The following is a 27,500-nucleotide window of genomic DNA, read 5'->3' as shown; positions in this document are numbered from 1 at the left end:
TATATATATATATTAGCCGGGCAGGTAGAAATTATACGTTACAGGTTTATTTTAATAAAATAAAATAGGTGAAAACTTCAGTAAGTAACTTAAATAATAGATTAATAAAATTAAGGAAAAATTATTATAAGTAACACACATACACAAATACAAGCATACATATGTACAGCAAATGCACATACGTAAATGGGGGAAGAGCACATGCCTGAGTACATATATATATATATATATACATATACACACACATACGCACAGATACGTAAAGATACAAGCATATAAACATATATATAAATACAAATACACATACATAGAAATGCACACACATACATATATATATATATATATATAAATTAGCTGGAAGGGGGGAATTGAAAAATATTTTATAAATAATTTTTTAATTTTCGGGCATTGTAGTTGAAGGAAAGAGAGAAGGAAAATATAAATTAATGAATTATAAGTTACAGGTTTATTTTGATAATATAGAAATAGGTAAGAATATCAGTAAGTTAATAGAAATAGGTAAGAATATAAGTTAATCAAATAATAAATTAATAAAATTATTAGGGAGATATTTATAATAAGTGAATAAAACACATACACACAAAAATACACACACACATAAATACACATATAGAAGATACGCACACAAATACAAATATATATATATATATATACACACACACACACATATGTAGAAGATACGCACACAAATAAAAATACATAAATATATATACATAAATATATATATATATATATATAAATTAGCCGGGCAGGGAGAGATTGAAAAAATTATTTTTTTGTTTTATTTATTATTTATAATTTTTTGAATTGTCGGGCGTTAAGTTGAAAGAAAGAAGGGGAAAATAGGAGGGTAAATAGGTGAATTATACGCTATAGGTTTATATCTTATAAGGTTTTATATAGACAGATGTGGTTCTCGGTTGAGTGTGTCTAACTGTGTCGGATATACATGCGAGAGTCAAAAGAATGAAAAGAATATTCTGTTGTCACAGCCCTACTTATAACCATCTATAAATATAAAAACGAAAATGTATGTATGTATGTGTGTTCGCTTTTTCTGTGTGTCTACAAAAGGCTTTTTTCAGAGAAGCGGTCGGTCGGTTCACAACTTTTTAAAACTTTTTATATCACATATAAATCGTAATATCTCACAGTTAACAACGAAGCTCGCCTGTCTATTTAATTTGCTCGATTTTGGGAAGATAAATATTCAACATTTGTCGCTCACTGCATGTGGATTAGACTTTTTCCTATAACATCTTGGGAAGCGTTCTATCCCGCAGTCAAATTTGACCTCATTAACTCATTAAAACGGGCACCTGCCAAATCTAAGTAATTAAATAAATTCAAACGTGTTTCCGTTATCTCGCGGTGGGACAATCGTTAACGCCGCACGTTTTTATTTTTCACTTTAATTTACAACTTTGCCTCAATGGTTCGGGTTCGATCCTCATACTTACCTACCAAAACATTTTCAGCCCCCACCCCCGGAGTTTCCACACACCTCCAAACACCCGGGCAACGCCGGGTACCCCTCGCTAGTGTAATATAATTTCCTATTTTTTACCATATTCAAAGTTAATAGATCTTTAAATATTTTCGAATTATTTATGATTTATTCATGTTCAGCAATTTTATGATTAATTTACTTATTTTAGACATTTACGGTAGTTGCATTTACTGTACTTAGTCTTTACAATTTTTTCTTATAGTTTTATAATGGTATCTTAGTATTTATATTTTTCCGAATTGCATTTCACTTGTGAAAATAATTGTTTAAAATTATTTAAAACCGTTATTACTGAAAAGATTTTACAAAGTATTAGACAGTTTATTAAAACTACGCAAAAGCGTTAAAAAAAAAAAAAAAAAAAAAAAAACAGACGAGAATCGTTATTGTTCCACTATATAATTTTTCTCAATTGTTTTACTAGATATTGCATCCCTGTAAAACACAAACGTCAATCAATAAAAAGGCAAACAGTCAAAAGTCTTCTTATTACTAATCCAAGTACAAGAAATAATTATATAAATGCTATTGAAAATATTAAATGATTTTTAGAATGTCGTAATACTTTTACAAAAGTCGAAAAGAGTTTGTTCCCTTTTTTGCAATTTAAGTTTACATTTTGTAATGTCATCTATTTTTAAATAAAAGTCCTCTCGAATAAGTTAGTTGAAATATCTACAGATAAAGATAACTTCTTATCTGAAATAATGTTCCGAGAGAGTTCTTGTAGCGAGGAATTTATTTCCTCATTTTCCTGAAGGAATAACTTGTAAAAAACAAAATACATGTACGTTCTCTGAAGAGGCAAGAAGTTCAGTAAAAAAAAAACAACAAAAACAAAAGTTCATTCCTTCTTTGAGTTCAGAATAGAAATCTCCTTTTGACTTAGAAAAAACTGCAACTTGAGACATGTCAGTTTTCTTCAGGCCTTGGAAGAAAATCTCTAGTTGATAGACACTTTTTATTTCAATCTTCTCTAGTGATAAAATTTCTCACAAGTGCCTTCTCTCCTCCAAGCTGGCATTTTCCAACATATTTAACTGCAATTTATTTCTTGGATTTCCTTGAACTAGATTTCTCTCAGTGAGATACAAATACGTCAGGTAACTTAGACGCAAGCACTTCAACATTATAAACTTCGCCAGATAACTTAGATGCGTTCACTTCAACATTTTAATGTCCCGTTTCGAAGGAGAAAAGATAGTATGTCAATACATTTCGAATGTCCATTTCATTCTAGTCCAGTCCAATCTGCCAACAGCTCGAAATTTATTATAAAATGAAGGAATGCGCAGACCAATCAATAGGCCGAAATTAGTCACATAACCAGCAACATCAACAGCAGTATGCAAATTCAAGAGAAAGGAAGAAGAGGAAAATAAAAAATATATCTCCCAAAAGATTTTTCTACAAAAACAATACAATCTATTTTCTTTTAATGAAAAATGAAATTTTCAGAAGCTACGTTGGTATATATTAGTGTTGAGCACTGTTAGACTCGAAAACGATTGCAGAATTACTACAAATTTACTCAAGTAAAGATAATGCCATAGAAGAGAGATGGTTAAGGCCAATACTACAAACGAACACTTCTAAGCACATAAATTATTGGCCACATGACACTAAAATAAATACTATTTGTATGCTGAAAATGCCATAAAAGCTACACTATTTTTTTTAATGAAAGTTACTCCAGACAAGGCATGAAGCCATTTGATATAAGGAGAACAAAAAATGCTATAAAATCAAAAGCCAGTCAATAAGTGTGAGATAAATAGATTTGTTATAAAAACTAATTTCGTTAGGCTAATGTTTTAATCTATAAAATTGGATGTAAACAGTTTTCCAAACTATCTATTTTTAAATTCATGATTTGCTGAGAATTTTAAAACCAGAAATAATGTTCTATTAGCCGGTTTAAATGCTTCCAAATTCCTTTCAAGTTTGAGTCACAAATTTATGTTTTTAAAACTTACTTTAGAATGATTTTGCCCATTAATATTTTCGCTACTCATTACGCCGCTGTCGATACTACTGCTACTGATGGACGACTTCAAATTCCCCATGCTCTTCGTACTCTTCATGTTGATCATAGAGTCTGAAATAAAATTAAGAATTGGAAATGACCTGATATTTGGGTTTCAAATACAGGGATGATTTACTCATATCTAGCCACGGATCTAATAAGTCGCGAAATGACAAAACAGTTCTTTAGATTATATATTAATACTAGCAATACTAATAATTAGTTTACTAACATATTGAACAGTTTTCAATTCAGTAAATATTTCTTACTAATTAAATGTATATTCTACGTAGGGTATTGAGCACTGTTCCATTCAACATAAAACTTATTAGGAATAAAATTATATTTTAACCCTAATGCCAGCTGCATTTAGAGTATCGAACATTTCGATTCAGTATCTATCACGTTCCAAGTGACCAACTGCATTATTGCACGCACCTGTCACATTTAGAGAATTGAACACTATTTTATGTAGTATATATTATTTACTAAGTGTTCTACTGTATTAATAATTTATTGCTCCAGAATTCGTTTTAGATTGATCGGGATCATAAACAAAGCAGCATTAAAAAGTGTGTTTCTTTTCAAACTTACGTCTTGATCTCTCATTATACTTGAACTTGTTTTAAAGCAAAATATAATGAATAAAAAAATAAGCAATTTCAGACGTGAGCAGTGAAAAAAAAAATCAAGGACTCCAGAGCGCTACTGAAAGCACTAAAATTAAGAACTCCAAAGCTCTGCTAAAACCAAGTTTCTAACCTGTAGAAGAGAAAATACTACAGTCTCATCAAGCAGCAAAGTCTACTGCCTTGAGACAGCCGTAAACAATTTTAATATTTTGTGCATTTTTTTTTTGGGGGGGGGGGAAACAGGATTTGAAAAAGATTTAAATTGTAAAAAGTATACACAGATGCATGTGCGCACACACACACAAGCATGTGGATAAATAAAGTACACTTTAGTGCATATGTGGATTTACATCAGGGGTGCTCATTATGTCGATCGTGGTCGATTAGTCGATCACAGAAACATTGTGGGTAGATTGCATTGAATTGAGTTCTTTCTTAGAACTGCACGCCTGTGGAACTGTTCCGTCTGCCTGCTTCCCACCGGACTACAACTTGGATGTCTTCAAGTCCAACGTTAACAAATTCCTTATGAACCGCCCCCTTAAGTAAACACTTCATCAAATCTCCACACTAACGTAATGTACTTGCAATAACCCTTATCCCTGATTGGCTTCCGGGCCTTGATAAGTGGTGATCACTGTGTAAAAAAGAACACAGTTGCCGCTGGCAAACTTTCAGAACCTTTCAACAGAGCTGGAGACATAAGAGCAGTCACGTGCACAGCGTGAGAGTGCATGCTAGATAAAACAATTGGAATTGGCAATCGTGTGTCAAAATTGGACAAAATCTTTAAAAGACTTTGCTTTAATCAAGCTCATCTCTACATTTATGTGCTGCTCTTTCCAGGAACATGCCGATGTTGTTTCACTTGCATTAAAAATTGCAATACCGTTTCACCTGAACTCTTCTGGAGTGGAGGACGAAATTCTGACACTATAAGTCGACATTCAGCCGAAGGCCAGAGCTCATTGACAAGTCTGGAACTTGCTCACAGAGGACCTGAACATCACTAAATATGCTATCTTCTTGATTGCATCATTTAGGTGTACTTATTTATATGAGTCAGCCTTTTCTTACATGAAAATCATTAAGTTTAAATACCGATTGACCGAGCTTGAGGCTGGCTTTAAACAACTGTCCAGATCATGCTTCCCCGATTGATTCCATTCAGTGCAAATCACCAGAGTAAGGTAACGAAAAAAAAAATGTACAGGGTTATACTGTGCAATATGGGTTGATGCCGTCATGTAAGGTACAAACGTAACATGGGCGTTATGCTCGAACTGTGTTCATTACACTTCAAATCTGACCTCTACGCCGTCAGGTGCAGTCGCAACAGAACAAACAAAAATTAAATCCATCTCTTTTTATTCCGTTTTAGTAAAAGGCATTTATTGCCGTTACTCCCCAAACAACGTTTCCTTCTTGTCATTTTGACTTTACTATTCATTTAGTCTACCATAACATTAACGAAACCCTGTTGTCTTGCCACCACCACGTCCATCTCGCCCGGTGTGCACTTCTCTTCTCAATCACGTGCTACCTTTTCATGTGACGCAAGCTCATGCACACTTGCTAAGTTGCATAGTGCAAAAACGGCTGCTGCTTCTTATATCTTCGCTAACCACTTATCGTTCAGCTGCTATGATGTTTTCACACACACTCATATGTGCTCCGTTACACAAATGCATATAAAAATAATTTTCAATATATTTATTATGTGTTCTGCATTTTTAATAGGTAGTAGATCATTTATTAAGTCATATGTAGCATTCATGCTGAAACATTTGTGTGCACTCTTGGTTTACATTGTTTGTTTTAAACTGTTGCCCTCTAGTGGTTGAGACTACATTCAGCTTTACTTCAGATATAGTTCATAAATGCCCTAAAACTCTAGCTTTCCTCTTGAATGGGAAAGGCGGGAAAAAATTTCTAATCTAATGTTCCCGTACTCTTTGCCAAACTCCAGCCCCTGTCCCATCACTGCAGTATTGCATCCCTGTGCATGTTTTACAAGTATTTCCACGAGTACTTGTGCTCTGATGAACTTGCTGCACTTCTGCCCAATTTAACTATTAGCAAAATAAAACTTCTTCACCATAGAAGTCCCTAAATGTTGGAATATTTTCTAATAACTTTCTTTGGACCGCCTACCTATGACCCCTCCCTCTTCCGACTGTACCAACATGCAGAAATTTAAATGTAAAACCAACAAACATCTTTCTGCTCAATTCCTCACTTAGGTTGCTTTTTATTCCCAAATTCGGCTTCTGTCAGTTTTTTTTTTTTTTTTACACTTCAGTGGCAACATGGGTTTTTAGGGGTGTGTGGGTTAAAAAACCCAAAAAGCTAATTTCTAAAAGAGGAGATCATTTGAAATTCTTACATAAAAGAACCACCATTCGCCCATACATGAAGTATTCTTACCACATCTGGACTGATGCATCTATCATTAATTTCTCCCCTTTAGACAAAGTCCCCCTAAGAAAAAAAAAAAAAAGGAAAAAAAAAGAAAAGTCAAATCAGTAAAGCTCCTTCCTCTGTCTAATTAATGCAATGTTGCATCCCTGGGTCTATTTTACAAGTACTTTAATGGAATGTGCTCCGACGAACCCATTGCACTTGTTCCCCCCAATGTGTACATCTTTGACAAATTCGTGTAGCAGCAAAATCCATCCCCTTCACTGTAAAAATCCCTAGACACCGGAAAGCCGGTTACTTTAATAATTTATTCCCTCAGACTGGTAGACTGTAGAATTATTCTCCGTTTCCGTTTCCTTGAATGTAGTAACTTGCAAAAGTTTAAACGTGAACAGACATTTCTCCCACTTCCTTCCTTACGCAGTCCCCAGCAGATGGTCTTAAATACGAACCGCTTATATCCAGGTGGCAATATGCGTTGTTTGGAGTGAACAAGAGTCCAAATAATAAAAAATAATAATATCTAAATAAAAATATAAATAAAAATACAATAAAAGTAAAAATAATTAAAAAAAAATGTAATTGATATGTACCAATGTTTATCCGTTATGCAAATCATTTATGTGGAAAGTTTAATAATTAGAGATTTGAACAGGTTTCGTTCGTTCCACTTACGTTGATCCGCGGCGCTTTTGCTCATTCGCAGTTTCTCTTGATTCGCCTTGTATTTCCTTTTACTGTTCAAATGTTTGTGCCGTTTAAGCAAGACTTTACGAACTAATTCCTGTTCTTCAAGATCAGACATGCCGCACTCGAGTCGCCAAGCCCTTACCACGAGGTCTAAAATAAAACAAAACGTACAAAAATGGTATTAAAAAATAATAAAAAGTATCGCTATAGGGTATACAAATTCGACGCCATTATTACGTAATCTAAAATATGCGTTCCCAGTTATGCCCCCCCCCCCTGTGTGTGGACTTTTCACGGTTTGCTCTCAAACATCTACGAGAAATGCAATTACTCCTAAAAATTACTTTTAAGTATAAATAACTTTCTACTCGATGAAAGTTCGCAATTTTTGGATATATTACTACTTTCGACATGACAATTAAGTAATATTGCTTTTGCTTAAAATTATATATTTAAAGAAATCGATCTGTCGCCTCTATCTCAAGAGCCACTAAAAATCACACACACACGCACACACACAGCGTTGCCCGGGCCATATAAAAAGAAAATGAAGTTGCGATTGACTACACTTGCTTAATGATTTGTTTTACTGTGCAATAATTTATATCGGTTTGAAAAAAAAATCCACTGATGTTGACCCACGGCTACGAATTTGGAATAGGAGCAAAAATGTGATTTACGTAAGTAATGATTATGCATTTAATAGTAATCTGGATACTCCTTGGGCATCGAGTTCCATAGCGGTCAGCATATTTATTTAATAACCGCTCCCTTACAAAGCCTAGCGCATGAGCGGATAACATGTAATTTATTTATTTACCGACTTAAAACATTTTTAATTTACATGCGCGGATAACTTTGGGGTAAATTTTTACATTACGTCCACTTCCACAATTTGCTTTAAAATAACAGCTTCTATAGATTTTCGACTATGCTGAATAAGAAAATCTTAGTTAAATTTGTCCCTCCCGAAAATAAAAAATTGGGGTTTAATTTTACAGTAGATATTATTCTCGAAAATAAATAATGAAAGATGGAGTTTTAAAATAATTAAATGTGTTTGATTTTATAATTTAAAATTAAAAAACATTGAACAATAGGTACCTCCAACGCGCGCCACAGTTTTACCCTCCCCATATTTAACACGATGTAATTGTAATAACTTTTTTACCATTTAAAAGAAAAGCTTCAAATAAACTAATATTTTAAATTTTTTTACAGCATACAAAAATAATGAAAATGCGAGACAAAAATCGTGTTTACATTATCGACGCTTTAAAACAACGTTCCTATGTAGTGAAGTTTTTTTTAAGCCGTTGACACACCCATGTTTTAAAAATCTAGTAAAAATCAAATAATAGTCATATCTTCCTGAAATTTTCGATATTTATTATTATTAAATAAACTTACATAATAAAAGTAGGTTTCATTAAATATATTAGAGGAAATATTTTTTTATGTGTTCTATATTTCATGATCTGAAAACTAAACAAAATAAATTTGGGTCGATAAAGTTTCAACATTTTTTAAAGGTGAAAAGATCAAATAATTAAAAAATAGTAATGTTTATATATAAATAACAGCCTGTTATTTATTTCACTTACCTTCAAGTTGTAAATAAAATTGTGCATAAATTCAATTTTATGTTCAATATATATATATATATATATAACACTTTTTCTTGATAATTCTTTTTCTCGGTAATATAATTATTCAAATTACAAAAAAATAAATAAATAAAATAAAGACAAAACAATTATTTTTAAAAAGCTTTAAATGATATTACATTCAAATATCACGCGATATGAAGTTTAAACGGATTTTTTAAAAAGGTTTCCAATAATAAAAAGATTAATTCGTGTAAGAGAATATAAGACTATTGAGATACGTACAGTAGAATTGAAAATACAAGAAATGATGTGTATTTTACATCCAAAATCGGCCTTAAAAAATTCGTTTTGATTTTATTTAAATTGATAGAGAGCAGTCCTTATGTTTTGCGCTTTTTCCAAAAATGTACGGAGGCTTGTAAGGGACGTTATCTTTAAATAGATGCGTCAACAGAAGACGTTAAAATTAATCTTATTTTATTAACCCTAGTCTGTGTAGTTCGTGTATAAAAATTTATTTGTTTTACAAAAAGTTTTATTTTTTATCCCTAGCAAAAAAAAAAAAAAAAGTTACTTCCATTAACAATTATAACGCGATTGCTTATCCATAGAAATTGACACAAACACACGAAATGATGACGTCACTATAAATGTGTGTAATACTGACATTTTACACATCGCCGTGGGGGTGCCTCTTTTCATCATAAACTTCTCATTATATATATATATATATATATATATATATATGAGAGAGAGAGATATGATAAATATTGAACTTAGACTTGTTAAACGATTATAAATTAATATAATTTCATAGATTAGAATATTCGCCCCAAGACTAGTAATAAGCAATAAATGTAGGTAGCGTTAGTTTTAATATTTCTTTTTTTTGGGGGGGGGGAGCGGTATGGTATGATTTCGGTGACATCCCTAAGAAGAAAAGTTTGCAAAAAATAAAATAAAACAATGTGCCTAGGATACTCACCTCACCGTGTTGCCTAGAACATATATTCCAAAATTGATAATGATGCGTTCATTAGCTTAGACTATCCTACACATACGCTCTAATATTTTAAGCAAATGTTAAAGTTTAACTAGACACGCATAAATATAAATGCCTTTATAAGTAAGTCTTTGTAGCAAATTGTTGAATTTAAAGAAATCCGATTATACTTAAGCAAATATTTCGATTTAAACAAGTAAAACACGAGTTATCCCCCCATTCACTGTGATCGCTATCGCACCAACAAGTAAAGCGACAGTTGTTCCCCTTTCCTGCGATAAGCTGACAGAGACAGAAAGCAAAAGAAATTCTTTTTATTTATCTGGACCGTGGTCAGTTTTAATTCAGCTGCACCTATTTCCCTACTATGGACGGTTTTGGAGTTTTGTATACTGTAAAAGAAACAAACTTTGAAAGTATCAATGATTTTATGATTTAGTTGCTATCAACTAATATGCATCACAACTGCAAAGAAAAGAGAAAATGAACGGTTATATCATCTACACAACGAAACCCCAGCCAGCTGCCTACATGAGTCGTCATTCCAATAATCTGCTGGGATCAAAGAATTTATTCACCATAGCGTTACAATCTGCAACATGATACCATCCATTCAGCCATTACAGGGTGAGGCAGTGTAGTACTAGCAGTGTCAGAAATTTCGTGAAAACTATTGAATAATTCCACCCGCTATCTTTCGAAGCTTATAACTCCTCAAAAAATGTAATTCAAGCCCTTATTTTTTTTTTTTTTTTTTTTTTTTTCAATTAAAGGAGCAAGGACCAAAGTTTCATTAAAAAAAAACAAAAAAAAAAACGTGGGTTTTTTTTAAAAAAAAAAGGTTTTAAACTTCGGACTTTACAGATAAATTTCTAAAAAACACTACTTTTTTTTAAAAATTTGAATATATTATTTATTGATCTTTTATCTTCAATTTGTGATATATAAAACTTTGGTACATAAATTAATTATTTACGTTTTAATAGACATTTGAAAATGGGGAGGGACGTGAATTTAAAAAAAAAAAAAAACGTTTGTCTAAAATATTATATTCGGTTTATTGAAAAGAGTATAAAATTTCACATTGACCCTGAAAATATCGTAAAAATTGAATCAATAGAAAAATTTTGATAGATTTTTAAAGTTTAAAAATTGAAAAATACTGAACTCGTAACATTCAATTAATTTCATTACTATTTTTTAAAAATATTTCTATTACTTTTTATACAACTTTAATAGTTCATTTTGGAAGTATAATCCATAAAGAAAATAAACAACCCACCTTAAAAGAAAAGAGAAATTATGAGTTTTTTATATTTTATTTGCAGTTTTGTGTTAGGGGTGTCAAAAATTCCTACAAAAATTCTGATACACCTAGTGTAGTACACGTTTTTTTTAATTCTTTAGTATGAGGCTTCATAATTCGTATATTCATTCTTTTGCAGACTGATCCTCATCTTTATAGTGGCTGTTTTGGCTAATTCATCTTCTGATTTACCTGAAGAAGGCCAGAGGATGAGTAGGCCGAAATGTGGTGAAACAACAACAACTATGAAAATGAGGTTAAGCTTCATTGTAAAGGATTCACAAACACAAAAACAAAAAAATAATACTATTTGGTATGGAACTGACAATAGAAACCCGGAAAACACAAAATTGGATTAATAAAACCATAAAATCCAACTGATCGCACTACGGGGTCCATGGCACAGTGGATAGAGGCAAAGAGTCTCTACAGTTCCAGGTGAGCATTGTGTCAAGATAGCGGTTCCAATCCTAACCAACCAGGCCAGAGGATTAGTCGGCCAAAATGCAGTGCAACACCAACAACTATGGAAGGCAATAATTGCACGGAAGACAGTTACAAGACTCGGCAAAACTAAGAAGACCGGAGGATGAGTTGGCCAAAACATGGTGAAGCAACAGCAGCAGAAGATGAGGATAACAATTCACAAAAGAATGAATACATGTTCGTTTGTCCATATTATTTGGATTCTTCGGACTATGGCTCTCATTTTGATGGTTATTTTTGCAACATTTAGATTGATGATGATGATGATGATGACATTCAAGTGTATTTTGTCAAACTCGAGAATCTTTCTATCGGACTTATGAATCTGCATGGAATTTCGAACGGAATGCTTTAAATGTAAAATTCAGTTTACAAAATGCATTCTTCTGGAGGTCGGTGGTTCAATCTTTAATGCAGGCAACATTCAAAATACAGTAGGACTTCTATTCATTTGTAGCTGACAGAACGAGATCATACTACCCCCATGGATTAAATAAAGGGTTCTGTTCGAAATTCTGTGCAGATTCCCGAATTTGACAGGAAGATTTCAAGAGTTTAACAAGATACACCTGAAGAAGGTGGAAGGTTACATCGACCGAAACATTGTAAAAATGACACTAAAGATGAGAACACTAGTCTGAAGAATACAAATGCGAATATTTAATCCTCATCTCAAAAATTCAGAAACAATGCTCGTTTCTCATAACGTTCTCCAAGCATTACTGATTTTGTGCTACCAATGATGACTGCTGCAGCTAACATGTATCGCGACTTAACAGCTGCCAAAAATGTATTTACTATGCGTTTTCTACTCCCATTCAAAAAATAAAAATAATTTAGTATTGTACTTTATAAGTTCAAATTATTTGGTATGGAACTGACAACAGAAAACCAGAAAACACAAAATTGGATTAATAAGACCATAAAATCCAACTGATCACCCTATGGGGCTCATGGTGCAGTGGATGGAGGCAAAGAGTTTCTACAGTTCCAGGAGAGAATTGTGTCAAGATAGCGATTCCAATCCTACCCAACCAGGCCAGAGGATTAGTTGGCCAAAATGTGGCCCAACAACAACTATGGAAGGCAATAATTGCTCGGGAGACAGTTACAAGACTTGATATTTAGTATTGTACTTTATAAGTTCAAATTAGCTTTTTTTAAGGGAGAAAATGACGATGAGTTCCTCTCTCAGTAAGAGTTTAAGGAGGAGGAAAAAAAAGAATAGATGTGTAACAGAATTTTGTTATAATTATATTTGTATACGTAGAAATCATTATACCTCAAATTCACCGTGTGCACTCAGTATTCGTCTCCTTGCTCTATTCATCGTAAAAACAAAAAACATCCCTGGCAGTTCTAAGTGGCAGGTTTTCTCTTTACACGTGTTGATGCGTAAGTGACGAAGCCAAAAATAAGATGCTGATAGAACACAGCTTCCAACGTTTGTTGGGTCGCAAGAAAAACATACGAGATTCATTCAGGAAATACTAGTTTTTACACACAGAGCGTAGGTATACACATGGCTGAACCTGAATACAGTAGCTAATATTTCTTTTTGGGATTTTTATCCTCGACCCTGTAAAGATTTGGTCTCTGTTCCGTCTGCCTGCTTCCCTCCGGACTACAACTTGGTTGTCTTCAAGTCTAATGTTAACAAATTCCTAATGAACCGCCCCCTTAAGTAAACATATCAGCAAATCTCCTCACTAACGTAATGTACTTGCAATAACCCTTATCCCTGAGTGGCTTCCGGGCCTTGATAAGTGGTGATCACTGTGTAAAAAAAAAAAAAAAAAAAAAAAAAAAAAAATTTTGTGGTGGGAGTTTAGTTCTGCGCAGGTCTAAGTCAACCTTCCCAGGCTTTGCCTTCTCTTTGAGAAGGGGTTAATTTATTGTTAATCATCTGGGGCGCCCTTATCGGAGAATACCGATAGGGCTGCCCAGGCACTTTTTGCAGGTCAGAGTTCCCTCCTCCGAGTCGCTGACTTCTTCACTTTATGATTCTGGTGTCAGAGTTTTTGCATTGGGAGAGAACTAAAAACTTCTCTTTCTCTATATAAGTTTAAAGAAGGTTTAAAACAAATGCAGACTGTAAACGGACAATATAAACTTGAGATTTTTTTAAATAGTTAACATCAAAAGCCAAAAATGAACCGAGTTTCTATACTTAAAATCCATCTTATATTCATAGCAATATTAATATAAAACAATAAAATAAAAATATTAATGTTTATTTAATGCGGACTATTATCCTCATCTTTCTTAGTTGTTGTTTCATGACGTTTAGGCCAACTATTCCTCTAGCCTTCGTCAGGTGGTACCCGTGACAGGATAGGAATTTCGAATCTCCTAACTGCATTCTCAGCAATTACTGCCTTCCATAGTTGTTGTCGTCGCACCACGTTTTGGCCAAGTAAGCCTCTGGCCGTTTTTGGGTAGGATTGAAACCGTAGAGATTCAACGTCTATCAACTGTGCCATGGGCCCCAAAGGGAATAGAATTTTAAATGGGACAAAACGAGAAAAGATATATCCTTCCCCCTTCAATATTGTTAAAATTCTGAGAACTTGGATATGACTAAGAACTATTGTGAACTTAGTACTGGCAAAAGAAAAAAATGATCATCCTCACCTCCAGTATGTCGACGTGTGCAAATATGACATGAAAGAATGTGATATTGATCCTACTAGCTGCGAGCCCAAAAATAAAGTCTGCAACATCTGGAGACAAACGGTAACTAAAGGCCTGATCAGTGGAGAAAGGTTCATTGCAGAACAGGCGGCGACCAAAAAACTATTCAGGAAGGCCTGTTACATGTGTACAACAAAATTCAACAGACCACGATGCACCAACCTTTACCTGGTCGTCTGCAACCGACAATGTGGATTGAAGATAGGCTTATTCAGCTACAGAAGACGGTGTTCAAGCATATTCTCTACAAGTACAACCCTTATAGTCTTCTAGACTGACAAATCCCAACAACATAAAACGACTATGACTTCCTAATTAAATAAAAATTATTTCCTAGTAAATAATTATTAAAATTATTTTAGGAGAGTAAAAAATGAAACTAGTTTACTCTCGACAGCCTTGTAATTCTCACTTTTCGCCCCATTAGTTCTCACATTCCATGAGCAAGGTTTCTGACAAAATGGGAAAGGATTACCGTTTTCTGGGTCAGAATCGTGGCCAGTTTTTGACTTAATCTTGAATATTTATTTACTTTTAGCTCCTTGTATCACATGGCTTCATAACTTGTCTGGAGCGATTTTCATAAAAAATTAAAAAATGCAACAGCATTAAATAAAATTTTAACATCCGATTTAAAAACGATACCTTGATTTCGTAAACATTAGGAAAATGCTTTCCTCCCATTCGCTAACACCATAAATTAGCCACTTTCCCCTTCCCTGACTTGAACACTTCATCAGTACACTTTCCTTCTATCTGTCTGCTGGCTGCTTTTGTAAATATATTAGTTACGCATTGCTTTAAATGTTTTTTAATTTGAAATTTTAGTCTTTCCCAAATCGAACATCAGCTGTCATTTTGAAACCAGATTGTCTTTTCGAATGAGGTAAATCGATTCGAATTCTGAATGGGCTACCAAAACTACTGAGCCTTTAGTTAGTTTGAATTCATAGTTAAAGCCACGCCCCTCTTCATTACTATCCCCTGTGTTATATGCGTATACAATGAGGTACAGAGAAAAAAGACTGATGTATCATTCAATATATGATTAAATGCTAGTTTTACTTATTTAGAACTGCTGTAAAGCTTCACCGTTCACTCATTTTGTGACCAAATTTAAAACAATTTTTACAGTTCATAGGCCACCTTCTCAGCTATATTTGAAAATTTTTCAATTTTTGTTCAGTAAAACAAAAGTTATAAATTACTCTTGTTCAAAAGTTCTCAAAATCTGTAAGGAACGGAGGGACGGTTTCTTCTGATTGGCTGTCGGTTACCATAGCAACCAAATCTGTTATGCTGCTACCTCAAAATCGGCTGGGAACGGTGAAGATGATGACATAAGATTATATATATATATAATAATAATAAAAGTTCCTGAGTTTGTAGCAAAGGGCTAACGTAAGGAAAATGGGGATATCCAATTCTCAAAGATAACAATAAAATTATGTTTTGCCATCCTTGCAATGTTTTCATTCATTGCGAGCTGGTGTTGTTCGCCCTGTCGCCACGATTATGTTGATTCAGCTACTACTGTTGCTAATAATTCACTGCTGTTGCAATCTGTCACTCAGCTGTATGGCCACTGATAAGTCATGGTCGCTGTGCTCAATTGCTAATCGACCTTTCACCTTGCATTTTTTTTATTCAGTCAATTTAAGTTAGTAATAGATTTTTTTATGGCTTGTTGATAAAGCGAAGCCTGGAAAAATCATGGATTGCATAAAAGATAGCGAGCACGAAAAGAAAAAGACAAGGTATTCTAGTAAAAAATATAAATTTATAACTTAAAATATTGCAGCATTAATTAAAAAAAAAAAAAAAAAAAAAAAAATCAATGTAACATTATATAATCAATTCTTAATGCTGCAATATTTTAAGTTATAAATTTATTATGAGGTTGGTGCAAAAATAACTATATAAAAAAAAAAAAAATGACATTTTTGCACACCCCCCCTAATATATATATTTTTTTACTTTTGTCTTTCTTTTCCAATTTTAACAACTAGTCTTTTTACTTTTCTAAAGTTTAATCTTAACCATATTACTTTTCAGGCTCGTATTTTTCTATGTAATTATTAGGGCTATGACAAAAGAATGTTCTTTCCATTGTTTTGACTCTCGAGTATATATCCGACACAGTTAATCAATCGAGAACCACATCACCATCTAAAAACATAAGATATTAACGGATATATACTTGAGAGTCAAAACAATTAAATGAATATGCTGTTGTCATAGCCCTGGTAATTATATATGTTTCCTCCTCCTTTCACAGGGTTTGTTTATGTTTTGTAGCTAGTCTAGTTTTGATTTTTTCATAAATCATAGGAAGATATACTAGAAAAAACAATTGGAAAAAAGTAACACACCATCCACTATGACTATGCAATACCTACAGCTTCATAACTAGAATATGGAGCTGTTAAACTTGATAGGGATAGAGCAGCGGCTTGGTTCTCACAAGTTTTGATGAATAATAAAGTTCTGAAGAGAGATGTGTCCTCTATACAAGCCATCAATAGAACCAAGGTAATTTCGTCAGCATCTGACAAAGCTAAACTCTTTAAGAACTTTACAGCAAATTCTTTGTGATCCGCTAAAACTACTGTCAGCAATTTCCCATCTCTGTATAATCAGAAAATCTGATTAAAAGAAGCAACACGCCGATTTAACGAAAAGTAACACCCTTATACAGACTAACATCACAAGGGCATTTGAGAAGTTTTATTACTGCACAAGTAGAAGGGCCCACTGTTAAAAAAAAAATCAACAGTAGATTGTTTAGCAATTGTCTGTATTTTTGAAATGAGATGTTTTCATTTATTGAGATTGTGACAATCTCACTAAGTAGATTGTTTGCTAAAACAGGGATGCGTTTGAAATGAACGTTTCTGTTTAGAGTAAAATTGAACCACGATATTTGACTTTCGCCTTTTAAATTTTAATTCACGTCAACATATGGAAAATTTTTATAAAATCAGCAGGTTCTTTATAGTGCAATGTAGACTACCAGATATTGTGAATTAAGTCATTGTGGAGATGTATGGAAAACTTCTTCCGAGTGCACAATAATCCGACTAGAACAGACAATTGGATTGAAAAATGGGCAAATATTCATTGACCGGGCAACGTCGGGTCTCCACATATATGGCACAATCATGTTCTCACCAGATCACCTAAGTTAAGCAACGTTGAGCCTGGCCAGTACCAGATGGATGACTATTTGGAAAGGTTAATTGCTGTATGTACCCTGCCGAGTCGTAGAAATTTCCAGGTTGGTATCTGAGGGTGCATTACTTCACAGGGAGGGAGCTACTTCCAGTCTTCATGAAGACATGCATCCAGGAGAAGTAAACTGATGTAAAAACTTGTAGTCTACTGTATACTCTGTCTTGTGGTTGTCATCTGCACCGACAAAAGTTAGCAGTAATATCAAAAAGCGTGGTTGGTTCTACACAAAGCCTTATAGTGGTGAAGGCTTTGTGTAGAACCAACCACAAATCATCTGCATGGATTTCCGAGCAACTTGGTTGTGGCGGAAGCTCATATGACGAAATCGACGGGAGAGTTCATATTCACACACACAAATTATATATATATATATATATATATATATATATATATATATATATATACCTATATATACACACGTACATACATAGATGATAACTTTATCATGTCTTTACTACTTGTGGCTCTTTGCTATATACTTTTAATATGTACTTTTCATTGTGCTAATTATTCCTCCGATGTATGCTTATTGATTATTTTAGTCTGATATTCTTCATATAGACGTACAAGATATGGAATGGAATTCCTTAATATGCAATGCAGATTTAAAATTTCAGAAAAATAAAATACTTAAAATGGTCAGGACTCGAGAAGACTAAACTTACCAATTACCGAAGACATGTCTGTGGCAGGAACATCCAAGAGTACAGCCCCTTCGTAAACACATTTCTTCAGAGCAAACAAAGCATGCATCGACAGGCTAGCAACATGAGGTTTCGACCAACGCTCACCGCCATCTTCAACATCTTCCTCATACTTTACCCATCTAAAATAATTTACGGGTGAAATAAAACAAAACACATTAGATATATGAAGAATTAGAAATCTCAGCAAGTATGTGACTGGATAGAAATTTAGAAGAAAAAAAAAATGTTAATTCTGCAGATATACGTTTTATAACTATTAGGCCCATTGGAAATTTCGTTTTTACAAAGACTGTTTAATAGATTTTGCAGTTATCAGCCTCTGTTATTCATAATATTCTCAATATATTTTTAAATCCTTGCATATATTTCTGCAGTCCTTAAAAATAATTTCACATACAACAAACACACACATATGGCAGACACGCCTCTAAAGTTAAGCATAAACACTTGACAAAGAGGAAATATCTCGAAATATTGTAAGTTAAAAAAAAAAAAAAACAACTTATTAAGTGTTCTTTCTGACAACCCCTAGTATACTCCTGCATTGTTAGAGCTGTTTAACAAACTATGTGCCAAAAGTAATGCCTCCTATTGTTTATTTTGCCTGAATCTATCAAGGGGGGATTGCAAATTGCATTGTTATGACTAAACTTATGCATTCATGACCTGAAAGTTTCGCATCATTGTTGCAGATATTGACGGTGTGAGACTAAAAACAACCAGTCATGGGCCTACATCAGAAGTAGAGAAGTCATTGAATTCGTCCATGCAGAAACTATTGAACCGATCAACAGTCACTGGCGCCTGTTGAACGTTTATAAAGCCGATGCAGTTGATGTCAGCACAGCTAGATGGATTTGTAGATTTCAGAGTAGCGACAAAGCATGCTCTGGACTTTTATGACAGCGGTATCAAGAGGCCGGCAAAAAAAAGGCATAGAGAATAAGGGTGATTATATAGAAAAAATATTATGGTCATTTGTTTCAATGGTACCACTCCTGTCTTTGTAGTTCTTCAATATTTTAGTTTTTAAGTTAAAAAAATAGTAGGCCTTACTTTTGAAACGACCCTCAGATAAGTTATTTTTTTTTCAGGTTGCCAACATATCTAGAAACCATGTTTTTTATTATTAATCTATATAATGTTCTGCCGGTTCTTTCCTTAATCCATACGTTATGGTTTGAAATGTATACAACTAGCCTGGCGTTGCCCGGGTGTTTGGAGGTGTGTGTTGAGAAAAAAAAAGTGGTAGTAGGTAGGCAGGCTCGAACCTATGACATAAAGGTGGAAAAGAAAGTGAAAGAAAATCTGACGTCTTATCGCTACTCCATGACGCGACCGGAAGTTCGTGACATTAAAATTAAGCAAAGTCAATCCAACAGATATAATAACTTGCAAAAATGGTTCGCAAAAAAATGGTTGTAGAAAACTGCCCAGTTGAGGGCGAAGGAATTAATATTTTTGGCCAATTTTTCAATATTTGTCGTCAGAGACGTCGACCTTCAAAATGATACGTATCTCGTGAAAATCCGTCACCTCTGTCCAAAGTTTTAGCCAAATATGCATACATACCTTTTAACAGGTGAGATTTATATAATAGATTATTGAAGGCTAAACTGCTTCAAAAAGGAAGGCCAAATTAACGAAATTTCGCTTTAGAAAAGGTAAATCGGGTAATATCAATGAATCTATTTAGTCCTTAACTCAGAAGAAATAGCAACTATCAATCGATTAAAATTGGTGACTTTACTTGAAAATTAAGGGATGTAAAAAGATAAAATAAAAATAAAATGTAATTGCAGCTTTTCTTCCAATTTTCTGATTTTGTAATCATACCTAAATGCATTTTCTTTTCTTTTGGTGGATTGGTAGTTGCTATTTCTTCTGAGGAGTTAAGGGCAGAATAGATTCATTGATTGCTACAATAATTAAACGAATGATTTTGCGATACGGAACAGTTGCTGTCAAGAATTGTGAATGTCAATGTAATGAAAGGAATAAATTGTAAGATGGTCAACATCATGAAATTTGTAATATAGACTTTTGTCATTTGTTTGAGATTACATATGTATATATATATATATATATATATATATATATACACACATACATACATACATACACACTACTTCAAGGTAAAAAGCTTGCTAACAATAAGTATTAGACTGAATAGATTCAGTCAAAAACAGCGCTCCCAGAATATGAGGACTAAAGGACAAAATATAGGAAGCAAGAGTTACGCAGTTGGTGACAGTGAACCTATGATCCATTTTCTACTCTCTTTGTTGAGAGTTGGATAGCAAAATGTTTGTTCAGATGTAAATTTCTGCATTGTGATATAGCCACGTCATCAGAAATTGCACCCATCTCAAATGCAATTGCATCAGGAAGTCGTTTATGAAAATCAGGAATAATATAGGTCCAACTATCAGCCCCTGGAACACACCTGCATCGATGTGATGTTTAGATATATGCCTTTCAAGAATGACCCAGGTCTTTCTTTTTTAGTCAGGAAAAAATTATTTTAAACTAATAGTACGTGTGACGTGACGCTGCCAGGCAAGAATCGACGATGCCTCCATTCAGTCTCAAGAGACAATGGATACGGGTAGCTGTGAGAGTAATTGTGGGGCAAAAGTTGCACAATCTCGAACTACACCTCTTCCATTGGCAAAAAGAAGTGCTAGACGGCTGGAAACAATACAGAGATAAGCGGAGAGCACTTACAGCACCTGGAATTCCCTAATAATCACCCATTTTTAATGTCGACCAGGCTTAATGTTGCTTAACTTCGGTGATCTAACGGGAACTGTTACAGAAAGTTGCAGGGCATAAATCTTTGAAGTAAAATATTTTAATCAGTTACAGTGACATCCTGTTAGCACAGTTTCTTTAAATTGAAACTAATTAAAAACTTTCGTTATAACTTTATGTCTCAAAAGATTGGCTAGCTTATCTGCTACAAGCATTGAACATGAACTAAGCCGATAAACTGACACGGAGAATTTAATATAGGAGTTTGCCACAAAGCCAGAAAAGAGAAATTTTAATTATAAGGTTGGCAGAGACACAAATTTTCTTCAATTCTATTTTCGGTGTTGGTAATATTTGTTTATGTTTTGGACCAAACTAAATCTTTATTCCGACTGCATTTGTTGCTTCAGGGTGTACAAGCTTTTTGCATGATTGAAAAACCTGTTTTAATACCATTTTGAAAAAATTTTAATTGAAAGGATGTTTTTTTTTTTAAATATGCACATTTTTGTAAATATTTTCACAAACATTTCATGAATCGTTGATTTAAGTACTCACACGCATTTCAATGCACAGCACTAGGTGTATCAGAATTTTTGTAGGAATTTTTGACACCCCTAACACGAGACTGCGAATAAAATATAAAAATCTCGTAATTTCTCTGTTAAAAGTGGGTTATTTATTTTCTTTATGGATTATACTTCCAAAATAAACTATTAAAGTTGTTTTAAAAGTAATAGAAATATTTTTTTTTTAAAAAACAGTAATGAATTTTCCGAACTCCATATTTTTCAATTTTTAAACTTTAAAAATCTATCAAAATTTTTCTATTGATTCTATTTTTACGATATTTTCAGGTTTTCAGGGTCAATGTGAAATTTTATGTTCTTTCCAATAAACCGAATATAATATTTTAGACAAACGGTTTTTTTTAAATTTACGCCCCCCCCCATTTTCAAGTTTCTATTAAAAAGTAAATAATTAATTTATGTTTAATAGTTTTATATATCACAAATTGAAGAGAAAAGGTCAATAAATAATATATTCAAATTTAAAACAAAAAAAAAAACAAACCGTTTTTTAGAAATTTACCTGTAAAGTCCGAAGTTTAAAACCTTTTTTTTTTTTTAAAAAAATTTTTTTTTTTTTAATGAAACCTTGGTTCTTGCTCCTTTAATTGAAAAAAAAAATTAGGGCTTGAATTACATTTTTCGAGGAGTTATAAGCTTGGAAAGACAGGGGGTCGAATAATTCACTATTTTCACGAAATTTCTGATACACCTAGCACAGCACGCATACAAATTAACATAGTATACATAAAAATACTTTTCTCTGCTTTTTTATTTACCATCAACAGGAATACAAATTAACATGCATTTAAAAAGACATGTTTGCTTTTTCGTTATCATCTAAAGGATTTCCATGTTTAGCTTTAATAAAAGGACAAAATTATATTTAAATCGACAAAAATGTTTTGAGTAGTTTCCATTTGTTTTGTTCTGCTTTTCCCTCGTTCTGATATGTTAAATCGTGACGTTTTTGTTTGTTATTGTTAACAGATTTGTGAGATAAGCACATTCAACAAACCTGTTACAGAAGGTGGCAGTGCAGAAATCATCTTTGAAGTAAAATACTTTAATCAGGGAGCTATTTCTACTGTAGAAGTAGAAGATAAATTTTGTTGTCTTTAGGGGCTAAGTTCAAGCTAGCACCAAAAGTTGCATCAATCGAAAAAGAAAAAGAAAAAAAAAAAAAAAAAAAATTTCATGCATTTTCTAAATTATAAAGTTTGTATTTATCGCATCTTAATGACAGTGTTGCGGCCTTTTATCACTTAAGCATTTTCTCCTACATTGTGACATTTTAAAATGTCTTGATTACTTTTATCACTTAATGATTTTCTCCTACATTGTGACATTTTAAAATGTCTTGATTACTTTTATCACTTAATGATTTTCTCCTACATTGTGACATTTTAAAATGTCTTGATTACTTTTATCACTTAAGCATTTTATCCTACATTGTGACATTTTAAAATGTCTTGATTACTTTTATCAACATTCAGTTAATGTTAATTTTGTATTGATTTAATTTGTTTTATTTTCTCTCCTCTGTACCAACACTTCCTGACACTACCTCTGTTTTTCAAATAAACTCTTGAAGTTTAATTTTTGACTGTATATCACATTTTCTGCAGCAAAATACTTTTCGAAAATTCTTTTAGAACGTTGTAGAAGATTGGGGGCCCCAAAAAGCACTAAAATTGTTCTAAAAGAAATAAATAAAAATAACTAGGAAATATTAAAAAGTAACCAAAAACGTAATATATAGCTTCAAAAACCTCGTTCTGCGGAGGGGGGAGGGCAAGTCGAATTTCGAGGGGAGAGGGGCCCCGCAAGACGCATTGTGTGAGGAGAAAGATGGCGATGTTTCTAAGCACGGCACTGATCAGTAGCAGTAGATTTCTTTTCTGAATTTTTTAGATGAGTGTTGATTATACTCAACTTTTTAATGTAAAATAAAAATAAGTAATTAAACCCTACTCAAGTTCCACTATTACCAACCATTACTGACACTCATTAACACTTATTCCCGAGTGGCCTTGATATGTAGTAACCTTTAGTTAAAAAACCAGAGTTTGATTAAGTAATGAAAAAATAAAATGTCTAAAAAGTACCCCCCCCCATATAAGAATGGGTTAAGAAAGTAAATCTATTTACCTACCATTATATAAAAAAAGAACTTTGTGTGTGCGTTCATTCTTTATGTACTAAAAAAAAAAAAAAAAAAAAAAAAAAAACGGTTGGGCCGATTTTTATGAAAAATTACACGAAAGTATTTTGTGTGTCTGGCAGTGTTCTTAGAAAAGCTTTGTATCAGAACGTCTCCGATAAGTATTGATAATCGAAAAATCAGATGAAAGGAATATGCGATTTTGACCGAGTAAACACCTTATACAACCTAACATCACAAGTGCATTTGGGAAATTTTATTACAGCACAAGGTCAACTGTTTGTTTTTAATTTTCAGCTATTTTTACAGACTAAAAACCAAATCGAAGATGGTCAGAGGTCCAAATACTCTGTTATATTAAGTTTCAAGTCCTTAAATCAAATATTAAGATAGGAGTTTGGTAGAGACATTCGCGCATGCACACACACACATTTATATATATATATATATATATATGTTTAAATTGTAGAAGGTTTTATCCTAAATTATGCACAATGTAGAAACTATGCATAAAAAGAATTAAGCACAAAAGTTAAAACCAATCATTTAATAAGAAACCACAAAAATGAATGATTAATGAACATTCGTTTTCAAATGAATCGCATATCGATGACCGGGAATATCGAGTTCGTTTTAATAATTTTTAAATAGACAAGGTAGTCTTTTAATATCATTGTAAGAGCGAGATATATATATATATATATATATATATGCACACTAGCTGTACTTATTCGACGTTGCTCTGGAGTAATTTCATTTTTGATTTGGCGGACAATGTAAAAGTTAACGTATTTAATTTCTCATGAAAAATTATTCCCCCCCCTTTTTTTTTAAATGTAAAATAAAATTCGAGATCGTTTATATGATGCAAGATTTAACAAAGAAAAATAATATGTAGAGAGACATAAATGTCGACAATTTACTAACAATATCTTCAAAGTAAAATGGAAGTTCAAATTTATATTCATTAAAAAAAATAAAGTGAATAGACTTATTTTTTGCTGGACATTTCACAAGGTAAAGCTGGTCGAAAGCAAATAATAGAGTAACACAAGTCGATAATTTACTAACAGTAGCGTTTAAATAGGCGACAAGTTCAAATTATATCCATTAAAATCTAAACAGATTGTTGAGGATCGGGGCAAATACCACAAATTAATCGATATCATGCAACAATTGGTCGGAAGAAAAACGGAATATGGTTCTGAATTTTTGAGATGAGGATTGAGTATTTGTATTATTTGGATTCTTTGGACTAGTGTTCTCATATGGAGTGCTATTTGTTTATTCTGATTGTATTCGGGAATCTGTATGGAATTTCGAACGGAACCCTTGCAGAGAATCCGTGGCACATGGATACTTGGCTAAATTCAAGGGTAAAAGTTATTCTTCTAGAGGTTGAAGGTTCAATCCTCCAATTGCAAATTACTTGGGACTTCTACCCAGTCATAGCTGATGGGCCGACAATATGCTACCCCGTGGTTCTGTTCGAAATTCTGTGCAGAAAGATTCCCGAATTCGACGGAAAGTTACAGAGTTCGACAATATACACATGAAGAAGCTCATAGGGTACATTGATCAAAACACGTTATAAAAATGATACTTAAGATGAAAATAATATTTAAGATGAGAACAGACGAATCTAAAGAATGCAAATGTGGGCATAGTTTATCTGAAAACAAGTAAAAACTCTGCAAACTAAATTGCCTCTAGCTTCTGCAAAAGTTCTATAAGAATAGAAATTGTATAAAAAAACTGCTGTGTCCTTACTCTTTACACTTCTAATTGTTCAAGCATTTGCATCTTATAATACGATTGTGTCGCAGAGACAAAAATGATTGCTTAAAAAAAACAAAAAAAAAAAAAAACTCGCCGTTTAACAAGCAGCTATGGACAGAATTAACAAAGTCAGGTTCGGATGTGATGGGTCAAGACAAAGAACATATTTTAATAGTTGTAATTCTTATTGGTTAGGGCAAAGGGGTAGGGGAAGAAATGAGAGCGCCATCTTATGGCGGAACCTACCTGGCACTTTCTTTCCATTCCAATTCATCAGCTTCTTTGTGAAGGACGTCCATCTCACAGAAGATGTGATGGGTTTGATGCATTTCATCGGTGACATTGTGCATCAAATATCGAATCACTTCCGATACTTGTTCTAAAATATAAAAAATTAAAAGATATATAAAACCAAGCAACACATCTAAACAAATCTAACAAAAAATATTTAGACTAAAACAGAAAATTTTAAACACAAAAAAGATATTTTTAGAAATATGGTAATTTAATGTTTAATGACGAAAATGCTATGTTGAATTCGAATCCAAGAAACATACTCAATTGATGTTTTAATCATTAAAAATTCCAAAGTATATATTTTAGTTGTGTGATTAAAAAAAAAAGAAAAATATTTCCATTATTGTAATTAAACGTAATCGAGAAAAAGTCATTTATATAGCTTAGTTATTTATGTATTTCCCTTGCCCTCTATCTCATTGTATATGGATTCAACGGTTCTAACATTTCTTAGTCTGTGAGCATTTAGCAAAAGAGTAACTCTTCCTTCAGTGTTGTGTAATTTACATACACGTAGCTGTACACACCGCAGACATGCATGTAAATTAGATAGCAAAATAGTGACTTTCCTTTTATATAACAATTCTTCTATATATGTTAGGAATGGAGATTTGGTATCTGAATCCGAAACTATATATTATTATTATTATTATTATACTATTTTTCAATATAAAAGAGCGCACTATCTGTTCTGTTGTCCCAGTTTCGTATCTTACTAAAAGCATCCATGTTGATGAATCGTGAATTATATTTTACAAATATAAGCTCCTCATACGGGGGACACAAAACTCGTGAAAAGGAACAATGTTTCCCCACATTAGCATTTCGTCATAATTTCCTCAGACCAATATTTGAATATGATCGATTATTAACGTTGCAAAAAAAAAAAAAAAATGACTACATTTATATATGTGGTATATCTCTTCTGCAGCTAGCAAGTATCCCGACCCAATAGTAAGGATGCCATACTTCAGTCACTGGGTTGCTGGTTTTAAATGTCACTAAATTTCGCCATGCTTACGGAAAGACATGCATCTAAAGATTATATAGTTAATCTATTACATAAAAGGTAATCTACAACCAGACCATGCCAGCCAGTTATTGATGTATGGGATATTCCTATCATTTGATAAAAGAGAAGCTGGTTGCAGTGCAAGGATATAACTAGTTCAATAAACGCCCACCCCAGGCCAAACCAAATACCTCTCCCAGCGAACGAAAGGGAATGAGAAGGAACGGGAATGAGAAGAAAACGGGAATGAGAAGAAAACGGAATGAGAAGAAAACGGGAATGAGAAGAAAACGGGAATGAGAAGAAAGGGAATGAGAAGAAAACGGGAATGAGAAGAAAACGGGATGAAAAGAAAACGGAATGAGAAGAAAACGGGAATGAGAAGAAAACGGGAATGAGAAGAAAACGGGAATGAGAACCGAAAGAGATACGAGAACCGACAAAGAACGAGTAGGAAAGAGAATAAGAGAGAACGTGTATATTGTTGAAGAAAGAAAACTTGAAAGAGTTCATCAAGAAATTATGCATTGCAACCGACTCAAAACACAAATCACAAATGATAGCAGTCGCGCATATATACATATA

At 33.1% G+C, this 27,500-nt stretch overlaps 1 protein-coding gene across 5 annotated transcripts in view; it reads right to left on the bottom strand.

Moving 5' to 3' along the window:
* LOC145303479 (sodium-driven chloride bicarbonate exchanger-like) overlaps positions 1-27,500 on the bottom strand; it is a 492,397-nt gene that overhangs the window by 79,517 nt on the left and 385,380 nt on the right. For all 5 annotated transcript variants that reach the window (XM_080144835.1, XM_080144836.1, XM_080144838.1 and 2 more), the window contains 4 exons: positions 25,853-25,985; positions 18,299-18,459; positions 7,286-7,450; positions 3,508-3,629 (listed from right to left, as the gene is read on the bottom strand). In XM_080144835.1, the coding sequence (XP_080000961.1) occupies positions 3,508-3,629; positions 7,286-7,450; positions 18,299-18,459; positions 25,853-25,985 (581 nt within the window). The remainder of the gene's footprint in view (positions 1-3,507; positions 3,630-7,285; positions 7,451-18,298; positions 18,460-25,852; positions 25,986-27,500) is intronic.

This window comes from Euprymna scolopes, chromosome 19 (assembly GCF_053919585.1).
Source record: "Euprymna scolopes isolate OS-2025 chromosome 19, ASM5391958v1, whole genome shotgun sequence".
NCBI classification, from domain to species: Eukaryota; Metazoa; Mollusca; class Cephalopoda; order Sepiida; family Sepiolidae; genus Euprymna; species Euprymna scolopes.
This window is presented reverse-complemented; position numbering and strand designations above follow the sequence as displayed.